Source organism: Parasteatoda tepidariorum, chromosome 11 (assembly GCF_982258835.1).
Source record: "Parasteatoda tepidariorum strain Cologne lab strain chromosome 11, Ptep-v5.0, whole genome shotgun sequence".
NCBI classification, from domain to species: domain Eukaryota; kingdom Metazoa; phylum Arthropoda; class Arachnida; order Araneae; family Theridiidae; genus Parasteatoda; species Parasteatoda tepidariorum.
Genome location: NC_141765.1, coordinates 82,931,997 through 82,956,396, shown reverse-complemented (window position 1 = coordinate 82,956,396; position 24,400 = coordinate 82,931,997). Strand labels below are relative to the sequence as shown.

Sequence of the window (24,400 nt, the reverse complement as noted above, 5' to 3'; positions counted from 1 at the left end):
AAGTTGCAATGTTAACTGAATAAAATGATTATTAAAATCTAAGGATCTTTTAATTGAGTAGATTTAAATTTTTACGTAGCAATCTGCTTATCCTTAAGAAAGAAAAATAATAGCGTAACAATCTAAAACTTTAAAAAAAAAACTTACATTGCAACAAAACAAATGATAAATAGTTACCAAATATTTAACTTTCTTGTTAGAAGCAGGCCATGCATTCTTATTTAATACTCAGGAAAAAAAATTAAAGAATTTCAGAAAATTGCTGAATCAGATAAAACGCAATTTTATATATTTTTATTTACAATTATTTAACATTCATAAATTATGATTTTCTGAATCAAAATTTTTGACAGTAATTGTAAAATCATGGGGGGGGGGGAAAAGGTTTAACGTCAAAAGGATTAAAGAACACACTAGATTGATCACTCGAAATTTTATATGTACTTTTATTTATAATTACTTCATGTTTATAAGTTATGTAAGCTAATAATTATTTTCGAAGCTAAAAGTTGGGGTTTTGACAATTATTAAAAACCATATCAAAAAGAGTGACTTGACGGTTATAAATTTCAGATATCAAACTTTCCAGCCCTGAGTAGAACCCACTTCTAATAAATCAGATGGGTTTTATCCAAAATTCTGACAAAAATATAAGAAAAGGAAGGTTTAAAAAAATTTAAGTTATAAGAATCTCTAGAAACCTTTAACAAAATATAGAAACAAGAAATTTTTAAACAAAATTATTTTTGAGGATGAGAATAATTAAACCAAAATTGGTGAGCTGCAATGGCAGAAGTTAAGGAAGATTTTCCTTGGTGTCAGTCTAAATGGGGCAAATTTTAAATCTACAAAATTGAATCAATGTTTCTATTTTGTAGAAAAAGAGCTATTTAACACTTGTCTAAAGGGGGAAAGGAAAAATCAAATATATGTGTGTGTGTGTGTATAAAATGAAGGTATTTTGGCTTGAATAATTGGATTTTTGCTTAACTATTAACATTTTACGTATAATTCCAAGTGAATACAAAGGTTAAATAAAGTGAGAGTAAATAAAGAGACCTATAAAAACAATTAGCACATTTTAATTTTCTTTTAATATCTGAGTACAATGATTTACGAGTAATCTTTAAAAAATGATATATGGAAAGCAAATAAATATTATGCACTGATTACTGACCAAAAGACAAAGGAAACGCCATGCTATTTCAAACCAAAACATATTTCTTATAAAAAAAAATTAAGTATTTTACAAGAATGCATTTATAAATGAAAAAAATATATATACTGATGATTGTAACAGAAAATTAAAAAATTTCAAAATTTTTATGTCTATTAAAAACTTTCAAATTAATAGAAAATGTAAAAGCAAACTACTTCAAATACAATTATTTTTCTTAGCAAATTTCATCATATAGCAATCCTGTAAACTATTTATATAAAAAATTATGGCAAACAAAATATAAAATCAAAAAGAAAAATAATTATTTCAGAATCATTTCATATTGACCTACTAATGTACTATAAAATTTGCATGGTTTTATATACTTTTATGTACATGAATTTTTACACACAACACATTTTTAAAACCATAAAAACAATGTCATAAATTAATATTTAATAAGAGACAAAATATACAAATGCAAATAACCTTGCTAAAGGATGAAATTACTTAAATTTACATCTTTTGTTTATGCCGTACATCATGTTCATATTTTTCATGCAGAATAAGTTTATATGTTGTTTGGTCTTTCCACATTTGTGCAGCTTGCGAGTTTAAGGGACTGTCAACATTAGGTTCTGAAATACATAAAACATTTAGATACACAACATAAGTTTTTAAGTATGTAAAATATAACACATAATATGCAATAGCATTATACAACTTCAAGAGTGAAATGTACAATTAATAAAAAGCTTAAGTATAGTTTTATGACATAAGAGTAGTTAATGATGAGAGTAAGAAAGGAAAGTGGGGAAGGAAAAAGTACCCATTTAAAAAAAAAATCCTCATCACCAACATTTTTACGACAAAAAATAGAATAAACAAATAAAAATAAATAAAATGTTGTGAAAAGGTTAGTGTTTTAATTATTTATGTTAAATATCACATCTTTAGGGGAGATTCTGCAACAGAAATTTAAAATTATTAAATTGTACAGATATGTAAGATATAAAAATAGTACTGATATTTTTAAAAAATGCAATGATTTCTTTAAAAGGATAAAATGGGTTTCATCAGTGTTTTCACTAGAGCGCGAGAACGCGAGAATCTCGCATATTTTTTTCTTTTCTCGCATTAAAAAATTATTACCGCGAGAAATTCGCGCATTCTATAAATCAATTTGAAAATTCGCGAATTTCTCGCATTTTGGAAAAGCTTCGAATTACGCCATTTAGAGTAAAATCCGTTTCACTTTTCTTCCTGCATCTTTCATTATATTTCCAACATCTGCCCTGTTCCATCTTCCCTATTTACCAGTATTGTTCAGAACCTTTTCGAACAACAGAACACAACCACGGAACCCCTTTCCGAACACACTTCTCTGCAATCACGTGTTTATACCGTAAGGTTTCTTCATGTAAGATATTCAAATTTTTTATGTGCTAATGTAAGATGGACAAATACCTTGTAAAGGCAAAATCTTCTATGATGATGCACCAAAAATATTCAATGCTTTAAAAAATAGAAAATGTTAAAAATTTATTATAATTAAAGAAATGATTTTTTTTTCGAGAGTTTTTGTTTTTTTAGTTTTTAGAAATCTCACTTAACTTTTTGAAATCTCACCCTGTTTTTGAGAAAGGGTGAGAAATTCTCACCCATTTTTTTTCTATGATGAAAACACTGGTTTCATTGATATCTCCATCAGGATTTAATGAAGTGTCAGCTCAAAGCAGCGAGAAAGGATTTAAAACTTCTTTTTAAGAAAAAAATTTGCAGATCCTTTTGTCCACGGATTGGCAAAAACTTTGTTTTATTCTGGATTGCAGGACAGTCAGCGAGAAGATTACTACTGCATCCTTGTTAGCTACAGCTGTTTATGCAATCTTATTCTTTCATCAGTTTGGCATAATTTCTTGCTGTTTTTGCAACAATTTGAAAAATTTTTGTTTATGTACTAAAATGTTTGCTTTTTTAGAAAAAAAATTGTCGCAAAAATATTTTTGATAGCTAATTTTTTCTAAAGCATAATTTATTAAACTTATTTTGCAAGAGAACAAAAAAATTTTAAACTTGTATTCATAATCGAAGGAATTCTGCCAGCAGAATTTTTTTTTTTTTTTTCAAAATTGATTTCTGTCTTTAGAATGGAAGACTGGTACCCATGGTCCTGTTTTCTATTTTAAGTGAAATACTAATCATGTTAATACTTTACAGCTTATTGTTCAAAAGTTTATAAGTAAATTTATGCCATAAAATTTTAATTAAATATTTATGAAAATCAAGGCATCTTGTGATTTATTAGCATAAACATCGTAAAGAGCAATATAAAACAGCATAAAAGTTTTCAAAACTTAATTTTTTTTCTAAATAAAATGGTTAATTTGAGCATCATGACGCAAACTAATAAATATAATTCTTAATATTAATTTTAGGAAAAAAGAGGCAAAGAAAGTTTTTATAATGCTTTAGATTTATATTTGAGCTTATTTAGTTCAAAATACAAAGTCTTCATAAAGCAAATGAAATTTTATTCAGATTATTTATTCAGTTCATACTTTTGTTAACAGTATTATCTTATTCAGATTCCAATTTATAGTATCTGTGAAACATTTTTAAATAAATTATTAATAATTATGTATATTTAATTTGTTTTTAATACTCAGGCTTTGAAATGGATCAAAGAAAATATCAGAACAATTTAAGAAAAATCAAGTCATTTTTGAGAACAGTGTATGTATACAGAGTTAGAAATTAAGAAAATTTTGTGGATTAGTTATTTCATTTAGTCAGTAAATTAAAAATTTTAATCACTTAAAGGTAAAAAGATCTTATTAGCAAAATCTAGAAATTAAATTATTTACCATGCATGTTTAATATAATTTTTCACCAGTGAAGAATACAATTAAACCTTTAAAGCAAAAATTAAGATATTGGATTTTAAAATTGCGCGAATATGATTCGTGACATTTGATTTCAAAAACATGAATACAGAAATTGTGGTATTGGATTTTCAAATAGCATGAATACGAATTAATGGTCACAGACCAACACACTTATTATGTATGAATATGAAATGCGATATTGGATTTCAGAAACAGGAATACACAAATTGTGTATTGGATTATCAAATCACATGAATACAAATAAGTGGTGACAAACCAACAGACTAGTTCTAGTGGTTATAAACCAACAGACTATCATAAATTTTGAATTCCAATATACTGAGAAACTTTTAAAAAAGGCAAAAGTATGATTTGCTATACTTAGGTGTATTAAAAGCAACTTTTACCATACAAATGATAAATATAGTATTAATTTCTGAATCAATTTTGCTTATTATAAAAAGTTTTAACAGTTTTCAGAATAATTTTATAAATCAGGGATGAGATTAGCCAAAAAGCAAAAAAGCTGAATTTGCATGATAGTAAATTTTACGCAAGCGCAACCCTTTAATAACAAATTCCAGACAGTTTAAGGTAATAAATAATGTGTTGACATACAAATGTGTACTAATCTATTATTATATAAATGATTACATTGATACTTAGCATTTAGTGAAAATAAAAATTACCAATTGAAAAAATAAAGTTGGAAATTATATTTTTCCTCAGTTAACATGAGACAATTATTACTTGAAAAACTACCTGGTTTAGCAAATTAAAACTACTGAGAATATACATTAATATTTCATTTCTTTTAATAAATACTGTTATGTAATTTATAGCAAATATATCAGTAATATTACTTTTTAAATTATATTGGGAAAAAAAACTTTAACAATGGACCGAATCATTATGTTCATATTATAGTCTAATCTAACTAGAGCCCTCTGAAACAAATCAATAATAGTGAAGTAGAAATATGTAGTAACTCTTTAATATAAAAAAATTGCTATTTCAGTTTGAAAAATTGCATGACAATCAGCAACTGTTTAGTTAATTGTTTCTTATTTGATAAGAATTTTGCATTTTATAGCATAAATAAAATTTTGATGATGAGTTAATTAACTCTTTTTCCAAAAAAAAAAAAATTTATTAAATCCCCTTTTAAGTGATTGCTTTTGTTTGCTATATCTTTTATATTTGCTATATTTAGTCGTTAGTCCACCTTCAAACATCTTGTGACAAATCATATTTTTTTCTTCTTTGCAAGCACAGAATGTAAGTTTTGAATATATTCCCTTCCAGTTTCTCTGATGTTGTAACACTTACATATACTAATAGTCGTTGTTAGAAAAACAGTCACCTTTATAGTAACTAATTTTTAAAAAAATTTCTTACAAGAATCGCGATAGTTGATCTTAAAATTGTGTGAATATGAATAACAATTATGGATTTTGAAATCGAATGAATATGAAACTAGATATACAATTTTGAAAATGAGAAAATACAAACTGGGATATAGAATTTTCAAAACGTGTAAATACAAATCATGATTCATAATTTTTTAGATCGCGTAAATACGAATCATGATGCGTAATTTTTAGATTGCATAAATAATTTCGCATAATTTTGCAAATATGATGCATAATTTTTAGAATGCGTGAATGCGAATCTCAATGCCTTATTTTAAAATCGCATATAAATACGAAAATCAATGTTTGATATTATAAACCGCATGAGCAAATCAAGACATTGAATTTTAAACTTGCGTGAATACGAATCGCTACATAGGTTTTTAAAAAGGTAATTCGTAAATACGAATCATGATGCGTAATTTTTAGATTGCATAAATAATTTCGCATAATTTTGCAAATATGATGCATAATTTTTAGAATGCGTGAATGCGAATCTCAATGCCTTATTTTAAAATCGCATATAAATACGAAAATCAATGTTTGATATTATAAACCGCATGAGCAAATCAAGACATTGAATTTTAAACTTGCGTGAATACGAATCGCTACATAGGTTTTTAAAAAGGTGTAAATATGAATCACAATATCTGATTTTCAAATCTCGTAAATAAGAATCACAACGTACAATATTCAAATCGTGCAAGTAAGAATCGCAACACGCAAGTATGAAAAGTTATGTTTGATATTTAAATCGCGTGAATATGAATCGAGATATTAGCAGATTCCAGGCTTGGGGCCTCGAAAAGGATTGTCAGAAGCAGCGTCGTTTGAGCTACGAAAATTGGATCTATTTGGAGGGCGGGTAAAAAATTCAGAAAATCTTATCTGCTGCGTGTAACAGGGGAGGAAATAGCTCAAATAAGTAAAAATGAGAAAGGATTGGTAGCTATGTAGTTTGGATTTTCTGTTTCTCTTTGAAAATTGGTGAATTTTCTGAAAAAGTGGAATACTTATAAAAAAAGGTGAAATTTTTAGAAAATCTGAAGTTTTGATAAAAATGCGGAAATCCGCTAAAAAGCAGAAAAATCTCATCCCTGATAAATACTAAACACAGAATAGTTTCAAATCAATACATGAAAACTTTTTATATTACTGTTGCGTAAAATAAATAACCAGTATCAATTAGTAATTACACCTTATACTATTGTATTTAATTATAATTTTAGCAAATTTTATTTGTAATTTAAATTTGTAAAGGAGTCCTAGATTCCCTTAATACAATAATTGTAAATAATCTTGAAATGAAAACACAGTAAATATGAACACTTTTGTACAAAAGTATTTTTAATGATTGTCTGGTTGGTTGAAATTATCAACTTTAAACTCACATGAAAGAGAAATTAAAAATCCTCCATTTAGTGAATCATTGTTATAAAACAAAAATTACATTAAATGTTATTATAACCACTAATTAAAACAATGAAGAATAAATTATCAATTAAAAAATAAGAACAAAAACAAGTCCTTCTATAGGTCATTGAAAATTTATTATTTTAAATTATTTACTAATTTATTTGCAAAACTGAAATAGTAATGAAATAGCATAAATTTAGGATGAACTACTATGTAGATGAAAAAAAGTTCAACATTTAATAACTAACTCATAATTTGAACAATAACTATTTATGATACACATAAACACATTGTAGTGAAATGTACACATAACAAGTAACAGCAAAATAGAAAGTAAGTAGCAATAAAAGGTAAGTAACAATTAAATGTAAATGCAATAAATGTTATATTACTGACCAATTCATATAATTTTGATGCCTACCCAAAGTATTTCCTTGTTTATCAAAAAACATTTTAGAAATAGAAGAAAAATCAATCCCAATAAAAATGAAAAAATTAAAGATATCAATTTTAGTTAACATTCAAATAACAGTGTTCCATTGTCCATCAAAAAACAATTTTAGAAGTAAAAAAAGAAACTAACAGAAGAAATTCTGAATCAACCTTAGTTAACTTAGTTTTATGAAAAAGGTGGCTCAAGATTGACACTCTACTGCAGAGGTCGCTAAAGTGGTCTGTATAGACCCCCAGGGGTCTATTCAGCAAAAGCGGGGGTCAAATGGGGGTCGATTCGAATCGGAAGTGTCGATTGGGGGTTGGGAAAAAAACAACTCTTAATACGCAAATCACACATACGTAATTTGTGTGATTTGCGTATTAAGAACTGTTGTATGTAAAATTTGTGAATTTTTTTGTAATTGACTTAATATCAGTTTCTTTATAAAACAAAAATTACTAAACATATATTTATTCGAGTGAAGCAAGCTGGTTTATAAGTCATATGCCTATGTGCGCTTGTCCAAATGTCACATGTGACTAGTATTGATGTTAAAAACGCAAATATCATATGCAGTTTCAGCTATCTTTGTAAACTGTGAACAGTGCTGAATATTTGCAGTGTCATTATTGAAACTTTTACAGTTTTTGATAATTAGTCATTGTTTTGATAAAACCATTCGTTTAGTTTAGATATCAATTTTAATTATCAATACATGTAAAAAAGAAGGAAAGCATTAGTAATATGGATTAGTACAGCCCGAGACAAAACTGCAAGATAAGCTTGCTGAATTATTATCGGATCTTCAAGCAAAGACGCTTTTTAAAAATTTAACAATAAGCAAATTTTGGACAAATATAAATATAATGCAAAAATATGTAAAACTTTACGAAATAGCTCAGCCATTTATGCTAGCATTTCCAAGTTCCTATATGGTTGAAGCCGGTTTCAGCCACGTAAATTCAATCTTAACTAAGTACGGAAATAAATTAAATGTGGAGATTTTGAACCCAATATAGCGAACCTTGCAAAAATATACCAGACACACCCATCTCATTGATTAAGAAGCAATAAATCTGCAGTGGCTTTACTTATTATTTCTACTTACTTATAATTACTCATTATTTAATTAATATTAAGGTATTCAAATTTCAACATTAATATATTTTTCATAAAACTATTGTTACAATGTACTATTACTTTAATAAATGTTTAAAATCATAAAATAAATGTACAAACACAGCATCTAATAGTTTTATTTTAATTAACAGAAAATTACTTTTATGGAGGTCGATGGAGATTTCAAAAAATTATATAGGGATCGATTAAAAAAGTTTGGCGACCCATGCTCTACTGCATACTTTATATAATTAATATTATATTAAAGGTTTAAATTTTACAATAACGTAAGTTAGAAATAAGATTTTACATTCCGAAATATATTTCAAATAACTTACTAAACATTTATAATTTTATTTAAAAAATCAGGCAAAATATCTTTCAATTTTCAATCAAAATCAAATATACCCGGATATTTAACTTACTCAATAATATTATGATATGCTTAATTTTTTTAGTAATAAGATACTATTTTATAAAGATAAAGAAACATTTTTCCGATTAACTTTAATGAGAAAGCAATTAAAAAAATGAATATAGAAATAAACATGGATACATACCACCCAATAGAGACTGAAGAGACAGCAAAATTGTCCTTACATCATACAATGCGGTCCACTTTTCTTTTAATATGTCAAGACAAATATTTCCTTGCTCATCAACATTTGGATGAAAACAAGGTGTTGTGAAGCGAACACTAGGTGCACTAAATGGATAGTTATTTGGAAATTCTAGCTTCAATTTATAAGTCAAACTCTCATAAACCTAAAAAAAAATTCACTTCATAATTTGCTCAGATTCAAACATGACAAAACACATTTTCAATAGCTAAAGCATTAAACAGACATAGCACTAATGACTAACAGGCACAAATGCAGTAGCCAATTCATCAGCATTTTCAGACACTAATCAATTAGCACACAAAAAATTTTAATAAAAAAGATTTTAAAAAAATACTGAACTCAGAAAAACTACTGAAAAATTGTAGGTCTGATTAAAGGAAAAAATTAAAATGACCAGTTTTTTTTTTTTGTGAGGGTTTTTCTTATTTTATAATCAATGACAAGTTTAACAAAAGACCACTTTGGTAAAAGACTTAAGAGCTAATTTATGAGGCGAATTTGATGCTGATATGAGTGATTTTTTTTCTCCAAAACTTTAGGAAAGCTACGAACGTGCTAATGTGAGAGGAAACTGACAAGACAGATTTACAATAAAATTATAGACATCAAAAGTCATTCATCAAAAGTCATTATTAGTTATAGATGTTAATCTGAAATACAGTGCAGGATTTTTATAATGGAAACCTTGAAATGTGAGGCTTTGCATGTAATTGAATTTTATGTTAAAGAATATTTGACATATCTTTTAACTCACCTACAAACATGACAATATTAGTTGAAAAAAATCAACCTAAAAAATTCTTTAAAATAATTTTTGGAAAAAAACAGGGTTGCTTTGTTACTCAAGCAGAAGATAAAATTCCTTGACTTTTCCAGACATATTTTTAAAAAATACCAGTCTAATATTGCAGTATGTACTGACAGTACAGTGGTCAAAATATACAGTGAACCACACAAAAAAATTAGTATATTGTATATATTCAATTTTAATTAAAAAATATATATATAGCACCACAATACAGCGGGAAAAAAACGGTAGTAAAGAAATATAGATAATTTAAATCAATTGAGCAGATATACTAAATTATTCAATTCTTAATAAGAGTAGAAAAATAACAAAAATGCCAAATAAACTTAGAATTAAAAATTTAAAGAGGAAATTAAAAAAATGCTTACAATTAAAAAAAAATATATGTATTCTGCTGAGGTCGGTGTTGGTTGAAGGTGGTGTTTGGAGCAGACCATTTTAAGGAGGGTTGAAAAGTGTTACACCCAGGTAAAATGAAAAATCATTGGTCATTGTGAGTTAATTCAAATCTCCAAAATGAAAAGACACATTTCATTCAGACAGCATTCTTTATTTTGGCAAGACAAATTTTATCCAGGCATCATTTTATAATTTTGTACATTGGCAATGCCAATTGTTACGTTGCAGAAGATATATAAGCTGGCAGGAGGACATATCTACCACGTGGGTCCACGTCCTACCTGTGTGCTCCAAAGAGAAGATATCAAATTTGAGTAAGCATCATAAAGTTGCCAAAAAAATGTAGGAAAATTCAAGATGAATGATAATTAAAAGATATTTGAGAATTAATCAAAATGATAAGAATGAATACGAGATCTGCAATCTGGGAGCACACAGGGGGAGAGAAAAAAACGCAAAAAGGAAAAGTATCAACCTTCGCAGAGAGTTCTACGGGGAATACTGGTCTATCTCCAAAAGATACCATTCCCCTCTTCAGCGGTGAGAATCTCCAAAAGTCAACACGCTAAGCCTTAGAAATCTCGCAAAGGCCAAAGACAACCAAGAGGGCACTTCAGTTGGAGACAGTCCAGTAGGCAATTGGAACAGCAAACATTGTGATGATCACATCACATTATGTATTTATAACTGTCTAAATTCTTGTAGGTAGATCATTTTAATTTTATCTTAACATTAATAACAGTCATAAAAGTCACTCAAAGTCAGTCATAGCTCCACGTTGTAAAATTATGTATTCTTATGCTTACTAACAATGTTCTCAATGTCAAATGTTATTTTTATTGTTTGAAATCTGACAAAAAAGAAACTAAGTATATAATATAACAAAATGTGTCAAATGCAATAAAAAAATTTTCAAATAATCAAGTAATTATAGACCCTTAGTGCATTTCAGAAAGACTAATTACAGGAATGGTAATTATAAACTGCTGTTTGTAGAAAATGCAACACCATGAAGGAATCATCAGAATCAAATGAAATTCGCAGCAAATGTCAATTATAGGATATTATGCAAATTAATAAAGTTTCAGAGCCATCGCGCGTGCGTGGCGCGCGCCCTCTGAATTGATGCTGAAAGCGTATAAATAAAGTGCTGTAGCGGGACGTTGAAAATAGTCTATGATTATTTGTTAGTGGCAAACGTTTAGTGAGACCTGAGTATGCCTCCACGACGGAAGAATAAGAAATTCAAGCAACTTACGGAGTTTGAACGAGGGAGGATAATCGGCCTTCGAGAAGGAGGATTTTCCTATCGCGCAATAGCAGCTCGTATGCAGCGGAACAGTTCCACAGTGATGCGAGTTTGGAAGCAGTGGACCGACGAGCACCGAACAACTCGAAAAACAGGCACTGGACGACAGAAGGTGACGTCAGAGCGCGATGATCGACACCTGCTCCGCATGGCGGTGAATGATCGCACAGCTTCCTCCAGGCAGCTGGCAGCACATTGGTCTACTGCTACAGGTGTACAATTGTCGGCTTCGTCAATTCGTCGTCGTCTGCTGCGCCGTGGATTGCGTGCAAGGGTGCCATTATACAGGATTCCCCTCAAGGTGGATCATCGACGGCTGCGTCGGCAGTGGGCTCTTGAGCACAGAGACTGGCGAGCTGATTGGCACCAAGTTGTCTTTTCAGATGAATCACGCTTCAATTTGTGGACCCATGATGGCCGTGTTCGTGTTAGACGTTATGCCGGTCAACGCTGCCTTCCTGAGTGTATTATTGAACGACATAGTGGTCGAACACCCGGAGTTATGGTCTGGGGTGCGATTTCGTATCATGGACGATCCAATTTGATACGAATTGAGGGTAATCTCAATAGCAACAGATACGTCCGTGAAGTGCTACAGCCCGAAGTCGTTCCTTTCCTTCAAGGCATCCCTGGAGCTATCTTTCAGCAGGATAATGCACGCCCACATGTTGCGCGGACTGTTAGAGACTTCTGTTCAGCACAACGCATGCAACTTCTTCCTTGGCCTGCTTATTCGCCGGATATGTCGCCTATTGAGCACGTGTGGGATATGGTTGGTCGGCGTCTCACTCGTGATCCGCGTCCTGCAGTTTCCAAAGACGAACTTTGGTTGCGCATACAAGCGATATGGAATTCTCTTCCTCAAGCAGATATTCAACATCTGTTTGACTCCATGCCACGTCGTATAGCAGCACTTATTGCAGCGCGTGGTGGCTGCACCAAATACTGATTTCGGACGCTTAATTTGTTTCTTTTGTTTTGAAAATTTCATCATTTATTTGTATCAGTACAAGTCGTTTCTGCATTAAATTTCATTTGATTCTGATGATTCTTTCATGGTGTTGCATTTTCTACAAACAGCAGTTTAAAAACAATTTTGGCCGGATAGATGAAAAACTAATCTCTTTAAGCTATCCATATTTTATAAAAGTTATCACATTTTGAACAAATTAAAAATTTTATTTGCTTGAAATTTCTTAGAAAAAAATCAGTGAATAGTAATTACATTCTATAAAGTTACCCACAGGATTAAGATGAAATTATACTTATCGACCCAAAAGAAGTAGTACTGAAATGTATAGAAAAGTCCTTCACAACATGGAAATATTTTATCCAATTGAAGTCTAGTGTATTTTATTGGCACTTTTTGTGCTTCGGACAATAATTACACAAAAGTTACAGACACATACAAAATGGTATGTAGAAGAAATATGCAAATTATTCTACTAACACTGATTATACAGAATCAGATTAAGTGATTATCAGAATTTGTATGGATTTATCTCTAACACCTCATAATATAGTACATTACTTAAGAAGTTCAAAAATATGTATTAGGGACACAGGCAGTAATAACATTTTACCTATATTTTTATTTAAAAAAATATATAATTTTAATATACAAAATGTGTCTGGTGTATATATATATTTACTCCTTGTGAAATTAAATAAACTAATTAATATTAAATAACGGAAATTAAGGTTACTCCCATCAAATAATGGAAATGAAAAAAATAATGATTACTCTCATTAAATAATGGAAATAAATATTTTAATGAGAAATCTTGCTTAAGGTAATAAGAGTTAACGAATGGACAAAATAAACCATATCTGTTGTATTATTATTGGGATTTTAAAAAAATCTTGTGGTAACCTGTAGTAAAAATGTCATCGACAACCATGTGTGAATTTACAAAGAAATCCTCGCAAATAGAGTTAATCAAAAAGCTATTACAAAAAGATTAGATCATAATGTTGTATAATCCAGATTTTAAAAACCCATGTGGAAATCCATAGAAGGAATGATTAAAAAAAATCAAAATATTGCATTGTCTTACAATGGAACTGGCACTAAACACATTTCCATTGTAGTGCTCACTTGTTGAAGACCACAAATCTAGACCTGCCCTTGAATCTATTTTTGGTAAAAATAGTAAAATCATTAGTTAACAAGCTGTCAAGACCAATTTTGATAACAGAGGTGAAACTATTTTCAGAAAAGATGAGAGAATTAGAACAGGTTTTGACTTGGATCAACTAGAAGTATCAAAACGTTGACTCAAATTTGAAATGCACTTTTTCTTGTTTCCATAGCAGCAGACAACCCCAAACTCTAATACAAAAATTTCTATCATTAGATAGTTTTCTTCAATTATTCATTACCTTACAACAAAAACATACCTTTTTCTTCTTACTCACAAAAGAAAGAAGATGCATTTCTGTTCTAAACATGATTATCAAAGAATGTAACAACGCCCCATAAGGTTTTCTAACAGAATAATGTGCGAAAGTAAAAATAAAATGTTCAAAAGAAAATTATAGAGATACTTAAAATTAGAAATAAAAGAATGTTGAAATCTTACTGTTCCTTGAGGTCCATTGATAGTTCCAATCCAATTGAATAGATTTTCATCTGAAGGAAAAGCTGAAATACCTTTATCTCCACACATCTGTAAACATAAGATATTTAAGCAAATGGCTTGATTGTGATATTGACATTGTGGTTAAAATCAGTATGAATACAAACAAAAAATGTCCATTTTACATTAGCATACTTACAACTTTAAAAAACTGGAATTAATTGAATATCAGCAAAATCTTTACATGAAAAATTTAATGAAGCATATTAGAGTAAACTGAAAATATTTAGCATTTCTATTTCAATTTTAAAAACAATATCTTTTTATTACTTCAGAATGTCAGTAATGTTTTTGGACATAAAATCTTTTATAGTACAATATTTTAAGTTTTAACAGACAGCAAAGTAAGATTTACCAAATTTTCTTTAAAATAGATAATAAATCGCAAAGCGTGATATTTTAAATATGATTCACTATGCCAAATTTTTAAATAGTGTGTATACAAATAGCGATGTTACACATAAATCAAATTACATGAAATGTGAAGCAAGCCTAGAAGATCAAGTAAACTTTATGTCACAAAGTATGACTTGCAAATTGAAATGCAACGTATGTTTCATAAATCAAAAGATGAATAGCAATGATACAGTTCGAAAAATGAACAAAGTAACAAGTCGTAAATTGTGACGAGTGCCACATAAACTACTTTAATGCAAATCGTGTTACATAATTCTTTGATTACTGTAATGCAAAACACAATTCACAATTTGGTAATCATTTTTACGCAAAAATCAATGCATAATCCGGTCAGTAATCGTTGCAATGCAAAATGTGATTCAAAAAGTAACTTAAATTAGAATTGCTTTGTGTGATTGAAAAATCACTTTGATGAAAATCGCAAGCAATTCTAAAATCCCTTTTAAGCTAGTTGTGATGCGTAATTATTAAATCTTTCTAACATAAATCCCTAAGTGTGATTCCTGAATCACTTGAATGAGAAATGTGATGCACGATTTAGAAAACACTTAAATGCATACCACTTCGAATGATTCAGGAATCATTTTAATGCAAACCCCAATCAGTGATTTACAAAAAACTTTGTGATTCGTAACGCTGTTTCATGCGAATCATGATATTTGAGTCATAATACACAAGAACTTAATCTTACCTATTAGCAGTGAAAATTAAATGTAAAAATCTGAACATAAACTATAGAAAAATCAAATGAAGTTAAATTATACTTAAAATTTGAAGAAACATTGCATATTGAGAGGTAACTAAAACAGGTACAAAAACTAAAGTTATTTGCTAGAGATTCCGATTTTCTAAGCATGGAGGTGAACGATAATCAGGCAAAGAAAAACGTAGGAAGGAAAAATTATGTATTCCCCTTTAAGAATTTACTTTAGAATTAATTACTTTAGATTTAATTAAGAATCTTTTTGAAAATTGAGTTAGTGCAAATTATTTAATTATTTCATATTTGACAGCTTATTAAATTGCATATATATCAGAAATTATCAGATTTTACAGTTTTGGAAAAATATGGGAATTTTGGCAAGCCCCTTCCCTCTCTGCGAATTGGAATAAAATTGTCACACATTAGCAAATAAAATGAAAAGTTTCAAAAACTGAATGCTTCAAAATTAGTTTACGTTACATGTGGTTAAGGGGCCGTTCAAAAAGTACGTACACAAAAATGGAGAAATTTTAAACCCCTCCCCCCCCTTCGTACGTTACCGTACATATGGTCTTACTCCCCCCCCTTAGAGTACGTACATTTTATTAGTCTACCCCCTTTTTCATAAAAATTAAAATAATTCTGTTTTAAATAAAATTAAATATTCATTTAAGGAGTGTGTAGGAAAAAGTCAAATTTAAATTTGGTGTATGCTTATAGTGTACGTACTTTGTATAATACCACCCCCCTCCCCATCGTACAAAACCGTACAAAATAGCGAAACCCCTCCCCCCCCTTCGGGATGTACGTACTTTTTGAACGGCCCCTAAAACAAGCCCAATACTAGACATGGTTTTGTCCAATATTTTCTTTTCACTATTGGTTTCCCTACTTTTTTGCAATCCAATCACAGAAAAGAGGTAAGTAAGGTTTTTTTTTTTTTTCTAAATTTAAATCAGACTTCGAAACTCCCACTTTGCTTACCTTGAATAATTCTTCAGTAAATAAAATGGCGAAAGGAGGAGTGATCTATCAATTTGCTTGAAATTTCCTTTTGTTTCATGCTCTCTTTGAAGGAAAGTTTATTATTACTATTTTGAAAATCAGCCCAAGAAAAACAAATTTTTCAAGGACTTTCCGAGACCCTGATTTTTTCAAACAAAATTCAAGGCCATTCAAATATCGTGTGAACCCTCAATTACCAATTAATTTCATTTCTTAGGATTTTGATGACTATTCTGGTAACATTTCAAGAATTTGCCAATTTTAAACAAAATATCAATTAATAGGTATTTAGCATATTCTAAATACACATTTAAATAAAACAATTTAATTACAATAAAAAACAGGATTTAAATTTTAAAACTAATTAGATTTAAATTTAAAATTTCCAAATTCTTTTTGAAACAAAATATTGATTACAACAACCCTAATCCCTAAATCACTTACAATATCCTCATTTGTTCAATTATTTTTCAGTAAAGCTCTAGAATATTTCACTATAAGCATGTGCTTAATCAAAAGAAATGTTTGGTTATTAAAATGCTCACTTTCATTTTGCAGGATTTCATTTCGATTTAATAGATAAGTAAAATTATAAATGAGATCTACAAGTAATAAGTTTTTACTTTCACAATACTCTATCATTTAAATAAATTAAAAACTAATCAATGGGGTAATACATCTAAAATATAAAAATAGCTTACCATCAGAGTCATCAATTCTTTCTGCAACCTATTAAACAAATAAATTTTATTAAAAGCAGAATAGAAATGAATGTATCAATAATTAAATAAAAATACTACACTAAAGCTAACTAACTAAAATTTTACCTTAAAAAACTTGATTGAATGTAATTACCGTCCGCCTAATTTTCATCTAATAAATTCAGAGTAAAACATTCTTGATTTGTACAAAATGTAATTTTTACTTGACAATGGATGGTTGACTGAATGTAAACTAAAATCTGAAGCAATTTGGAAAACTTCCGGTGTATCCCACCATTTATGTTATGCTTATGAGGCGATGCGTGAACAAGCTTAATATTCTCAGAAGTTTTATTATTGTGATTTGAGTTTGAATTTTGACGTAGTTTTACTATTCATAAGAGCTTTCTATAATTTATAAATTCTAACAGGTTGTGAGCCTAAAACAAATCTAAGAAAATTAATAAATTATTCACATCATAAATTAAGTGTAAGTTTTGCCATGTTTTAAGTGTCATCCCTTATTTGGCTAAACTTGTGCAAAATTGAGCTGTTTGTTCTTTATTGGATAGCATCGTAGTAAGCCAGTGGAGTCTTCCTAGAACATCTGTTGTTTGCGTTGTGAAAGTTAAATTGAAAGAATGTGTTATATTCAGGGTATCTGCTACATTTTAGATTTTTCAAATCCCTGACTTTTCATGGCTTTCCTTTCCATGACTAATTCCAAGAATTTTTCATGACTTAACAAAGTTACTATTTTCTCTGACAAAAAAACAATAAATTTAAAAAAGCATTATAATAACATTAATTGAAATGATAGGTAACCAAAACTGTCAGTCTGCATCTTCTTATTTATACTTCTGATTTTTCTGTTCTCATTTCGGAATTAAAAAAATTTGCCGATGACTGGCTTGCTTCAGTTTGAATTTAACATTGATAAAATAAAAATAAATATTAATAAAAATTCTGAAATCACAGAAGTTTAAAAGATAATTCACTCTGGAAATTTTTTTTCTTTCATTTTTAAAAAGAACACATTAATATTTAAAGAACATGATAAAAACATTTTATTTTTTAATAAAATATGAACCGAGCGGGGATTTTGTAATAAATTCAGAACACCATAAAATTGGAGGGGGTTGAATTCCATTTTAAAAATTAGATTTTACGGCGACCTACATCCATGACTTTCCATGATTTTTTTAAAATATAGTTAAAATCATGACAAATTTTGTTCAATACCAAAATTCATGACTTTCCAGGTGTGCAGATACCCTGTAAATTAATAACACTACAAGTGTTATATTGGTTGGTGCTTTTTTTTCAAACTTAGGCCTAAAAAACAGCCAGAAGTAGAATAACCCGGTGAGATAATTAAGAATATTCCTATGAATATATTTAACTTTGTGAAGTAAAACTGAATAGCTAAAAAATAAATTTCAAAACATAAATTAACAATTTTTTTTTTTTTTTAAATTTTGAATTGGGAGTTTACTTGGCACTTTTGTGTTTTCTTTTTACTCTTATTAAGCTCTGCATAATTTAGAATATTTGTACTATTTTAACCTTTTACACTCCACTGACACCTATGCAGTGACATCAGGTCACCACTTTGAAAATTTTGTATCTAATTATTTTGTTACATTTAATGATTATAAAAAATTATATAGTAATATTCTGGGGTAATTGTGAGTCCAACTTAAAAATCTTGAAAATTTCTTGAGAAAAATCATTAATGACCCATTTCAAAAAATTTATATCTTTATAAATTTAAATCATGGCTATTTTCAAAACATGAGATTCTAAATAAATAATATGCAGCATTATTTGAATGAATTTTTTTTTAAGCTTAAATTTATCTCAAATCACATTTATTATTCTACCAAAAAAATATTTACAAATGAAAGTTCCCTAGCATAAATTTTAGTTCTAATATTTTTAACTAAAATATACAAGAATTTTTATATGTAAATGTGATCGATGATTTCTTGAAATTTCCTGATCTTGAATTCCCGGAAACTTCCAAATCACGGTCAGCGAAAAATCCGGAATTTTTCCGGAGTACAATCACCCCTGATGTTGTTGTTGTTCATTTACGTCGTACTAGAGCTGCACAATGGACAATTGGCGACGGTCTGGGAAACATCCTTGAGGATGATCCGAAGATATGCCATCGCAATTTTGATCCTCCGCAGAAGGGATGGCACTCCCGCTTCGGTAGCCCGACGACCTGCACGAGAAGTCGAGCACTTTACGGTAGAACAGTTTACAATCATCCCTGAATATTAACATTAAATCTACATTTTAAATAAATTTAGTGCATACAATATTTTAAATATTTTGAAGTACTCAGAATTCATAAAGTTAAATTATAATTTTCACAACATTAATACCTAAATTTTGAAATTTTTTGTTAATTTATAATTTAAAAAATTATAAGCAAAATTATTTGGTTACATTCATTAAAAAAAAATCCTTTTGTATTACAGAAATTTTCAATTTCAGTTTTAATTACATTTAATTTTAGAATAATTACATATATATATATATATATATATATATATATAGGTGATAAAAAGATGATAAAGAAAAATCTTTTACCCAAGTAAAAAGTTGGCTAACATTTTACTGAGCTGTTTCATTAAAAGGTTTTTTGATTGCATATTGGTTAGTTAAAAGATGGCAGATTTCTGCTCATTTCTAAACCATCAACAATTTAGATGATATAGAAATTATATTTTAAAATGTAAAACAAACTTTCTCTATAATGTTTTCAAATTATTAACACGGAAATGGATAATATATCATGAAATATATTTAAAAATTGATATTCTTCCAGTTTAGTGTCCAGGATACAAAAATTCATTTTAAAAAAACAAACACAAGTTATGGTTTTAAATTGTGTTCACTTACAAAATATGGTCTTTCCTAAGGTAAAAAATATAAGAGATAAAAAGATGTTTTTACAATGATAAAATAAAAATTCTTATAAAATTCTCAATATTTCTTCAAAATTCTAGATATTTTTTTAAAAAATATTAAATTTTCCAATAGAATATTAATCAATATTGTTTTATTTACTTATTAATTACTGATTCAAATTTTAAAAAAAATCTTGTGTACTTTTAAACATTTTCAGAGAAGGGACAGTAATTACATTTTTTCCATGCTACCACAATTTTTAAACTACATTAATTTCTTTTCAAATGAGTTTTTATTTTTAAAATTTTTTCATTGTTGGTCATTGATTTGTAGATTTAAATGTATGGTCTTAATGTAAAAATTATCAACATTAATTATGAGATGAATTTTTCTTACTTGGATTAGGAAAAAGTTAACGTTATGAGAAAAAGAGAGTAATCCCTTAGAATAAAAAAGAGCAGGGTGCTTCTTCACGGAAGAGGGCACCTCACAGAGTTTTGAAAAAGCCCTCACTTACCATCATTAAAATGTATCAAATTGTGTAATATTAAGTTGTGTAATACTAACTGAATTTAACCAGCAATTTTTAAATAACTCTTATATTATTTTATGAGCATATTTCACAAACTAATTCTCACTCAGTACCAGAATAACAGAAAAATTCGAAGTTTTGGAAAATTAAAGACAAGCTCTGTATATAATTTTCTCAAAAAAAGTAAACTAAAAGGAAAAAGGATGAATTGATAAACAGCGCTTTTATGTATACATACAGTGGATCATCGTTTATACGACGATCACTTATACGGCGTTTACATTTATACGACGTTTTAGTGTGGTCCCAAATCATTCCTATTCATTTTAATGTAAAAATATATCGTTTATACGACGCACAGAATCGGTTATACGTCGATTTTTAGATTTTGTTCTTTATTTAATTTTTTATTTTTTCTTGTGTATTTTAAAAAAAGGCGGAATTTGCCAACATGAATGATGCAGAAAAGGGTGTCAACAAGAATGCTTGGATGACGACCGTAATTTTTACTAGATGACTGAAAAAACTAGACAATGTTATGAAGAGGAAAAAACGAAAAATTGCTCTATTCATCGACCAATGCCCAGCGCACCCATCGATACTAATTATTTTGGAAAATGTAAAAGCTCTCTTTTTTCCTGCAAATTGCACAAGTGCGCTTCAGCCATTAGATTTGGCCGTGATTAGAAATTTAAAATTGCATCATAGAAAGCAGTAACTTCAACTCGCTATTCAAATCATTGTAGAGAATAATAGCAAGAAAATATAATTAAAGGTAACATACATTCAAATGGCTCACTGCAATTTTTCTCCTTTGGTTATTTGTTTGCTTTGCTTTGTCTAATTTAGAAATTTATGTAAATTAACACGTTAAACATTAAAATTAATTGAAAACAGAGTTAGTTTCAGTTTTAGAAGTAAAAATCGATTATACGACGTTATCGTTTATACGACGTTTTTCGGTGGTCCCTTCGGCGTCGTATAAACGATGCTCCACTGTATATATATTAAGCGAAAACTTACAACATAAGGTTAAGTGCCTTACTAAAATAATGAAATGAAAAATTAAGCTATATATATATATATATATATATATATATATATATATATATATATATATATATATATATATATATAAAGGGTGTTCTATAATGTATGTTCTTATTACATATTTTTATTCATCAAAAAATAAAAGGAAAAAAAAAACATTTGATTTTCTTTAAGTTGGTATCTGTTCTTCATTTAAAGATTGTATCCTTTAATGTGCATAGATTTTATACTTCATTCTTAGCAAGGATTCTAAAAGCATACATTACGGATCATCACAAACATTTGATTATATGAAAATCTCAAAGTTAAATTTATAATTCTAGGAAAATTCTTTGCAGAAAAATATCCAAAATCGGTTGGAGAGCAAATGGGCAAACAATAACTTAATTTAAATTTATTTTTCATCTAGCTTTCCACTTACTCTAGGAGACTTGCGTTTCAAGGGAGAAAAAAAAATTAGCTCTATAAACCAGCAAAAAATTATACACTTGCTAACTAGAAATTAATTTTATTTTCAACTACAGGTGTTAGCTTCAAAAATAAATTAGCATTCAGCAAATAAACATTAACCACATCCATCAAAAATGCAAACGTTTGAATTAATATATTATCTTACCTCTTTTTAACAGAATGACAGCTGGAATCTGATTTATTGTTTTCAGAAGATTTCTTAGACATTTCAACTAAGGAATTAGTAATGCGGGGGTCAACGTTTTGTGAAGCCATAATTTTTTAAAAACACTTGTAACTAACAAAATTTTTTTTAAATTTAAAAAACCGCATGCAATACTTCGCAGCCACAGGTTTCTTAATAGTACAGCTTACTCGTCATTGGACAAGCCCTCTTCTAAAATTTTTCAAATTATGATGCCAAAACTCATTACAAAATACCAGCGAAAATATAAATAGTAGTACAAGGGTTACAAGGGGCTTAAGATGACACAGCGCAAGTTAGTTGAGGCAATCGAGTTATTTCCGTTTTACGTCACAATCACGAATCAGCTTTGGATATTCAATTAAATTTTGGTTGATAGTACAAGAAGTTGGTAAATGTGAAAAAAGGGCCATGTGATTTACGTGAGTCCGATCACCGTTGAGAGAAAAAGACGGCATGCGATTCTTTGCCTTTCACTGGCAAGTTGTGGCATATCTACCACTACCATTACAAAACATCAATTCACTGGTATATAAGACAAGCTAATTTGATTCAATCATGAGGTACCTTTTGATAGATGAAGTTTGGCATTGTCGTTAACTCTACCCCCACATTGGTGACCCGGACGTGATATGATCACGCCTATCTTGACAGTAGCGCCCACTTCGATCTAGTAATGCCTACTTCGATGGATGGTCCACATTGAACAGTTGACTTGCTACTTGTGACTGCAACATTATCCTCCTCCTCAAGCTATTGCTACTCAGTCTCGTTTCGATCATACACAACCTCAGCCTGCATACACTCGACTGCTAAAGGTAGCACAGGAGCGACTACGAACGTAAAGTTAATTCACCTCTCACATTCAACACTCAAAAAAAATAACCGGTCACCTTAATCCAACTCTCCCGGTCTTTCACAAATACAGCAACTAGTGGTATCCGTTCATCGAATTCTATCCCTGATAAAATTCTGGTTAGGGAGTATTGTGGCGTAACTACCACTACGATTATAAAACATCAATTCACTGGTATATAAGATTGAAGCTAACTTGATTCAATCATGAGGTACCTTTTGATAGATAAAGGTTGGCTTTTCTTATATACCAGTGAATTGATGTTTTATAATCGTAGTGGTAGTTACGCCACAATACTCCCCCACTCCGCCCCCCCCCCACAAAGTGAATGATTAATTTCAATTCCACCTTCGATTGTCTACGAGAACATTCATGCACCATGCGTATCTTGCACCTACGATCATCGTCAAGAGAAAATGAGAACCTAATTGGTAAGTATTTTTTACGGGAAATAATATGATATAAATATCACACATCAATCAGGTTCTTATTTTCCATCAACGGTGATTAGAATGCATGGCATGCAGTGAAAGTTGCCCTCTACACTTACATACGAATGTTTAAAATCTACCTGCAAGATAAACGTCTCGTGCATTCTGGAATCGTATTTACATGTTGTTGCATATGCGGCTCATGGAAGGTTGACCGTGTACAGGCTAAGCACAGATGGCTCTACGGGTTATTACTTTAGATTGATTTTTACGCCTAAACTTGAAAAATTGTGCCATCAAATATATTTACACTTGTAGTGTTTACAATGTAACGCGTTTTTTAAATTTAAACGAAACGAACACCATAAGAATTTGGAAGATTCCTCAAGCATGCTATGCCCTGCAATATGCTACCCAAAAAATAACTAACTGTGATATCTTAAAAAATATTGCCCAATAAAGGATAACACTCAAACCATGGCAAACCTTACACTTTATTTATGTCACGGTGTTAATTTTCTGAAATTTATTTTAGCTCACTTCCAGTTAGAATTTATAAATTACAGGAATCTGTTATAAATGCTAAAATTACGCACAAATTTAAACATAAATCACATTACTAAGACTTCCTAGAATATTAAGCCTGTTAAGCCTAGAATATTAAGCCTGTTCACAAATCACTTTGTAAGCGTAACATTAGCTGAGGGATACGCCGGAAGTTTTCTAAATATTTAGGAAACTTGTTATTGTTTACATTCAGACAACCAACCATAGGCAGTGAGAGCTATGAAGCATTCTCCACTGTGTGTGATTGAATCTTTGCATGTGTTTGAATCATTACATGTGTGATTTAAATATCTCCAAGCGCAGTCTAAGGAGAATGAGAACCTGATTGGTGAAATATGAATGGTGCTTCCTAC

The 24,400-nt window shown here is 29.4% G+C and overlaps 1 protein-coding gene across 1 annotated transcript; it reads right to left on the bottom strand.

The window, feature by feature from the left end:
- Positions 1-1,064: 1,064 nt before the first annotated feature.
- Positions 1,065-22,641, bottom strand: vih (ubiquitin conjugating enzyme vih). Its single transcript, XM_016063544.5, has 5 exons — positions 22,155-22,641; positions 17,035-17,062; positions 14,152-14,238; positions 8,991-9,195; positions 1,065-1,797 (listed from the first exon to the last, which is right to left on the bottom strand). Exons 1-5 carry the CDS (start codon positions 22,262-22,264, stop codon positions 1,676-1,678), a joined length of 552 nt encoding a protein of 183 aa, XP_015919030.1. The 5' UTR covers positions 22,265-22,641; the 3' UTR covers positions 1,065-1,675.
- Between the last annotated feature and the right edge of the window lie 1,759 nt (positions 22,642-24,400).

What these genes read in the sequence shown, in the direction of transcription:
- vih (XM_016063544.5), bottom strand. Translation starts at nt 22,264, where the DNA reads ATGGCTTCACAAAACGTTGACCCCCGCATTACTAATTCCTTAGTTGAA. An exon ending in TGTCATTCTGTTAAAAAGAG is followed by an intron (nt 17,063 to 22,154) that starts GTAAGATAATAT and finishes TTTGTTTAATAG; the next exon opens with GTTGCAGAAAGAATTGATGA. An exon ending in TCTTCAGTCTCTATTGGGTG is followed by an intron (nt 1,798 to 8,990) that starts GTATGTATCCAT and finishes TATGTATTTCAG; the next exon opens with AACCTAATGTTGACAGTCCC.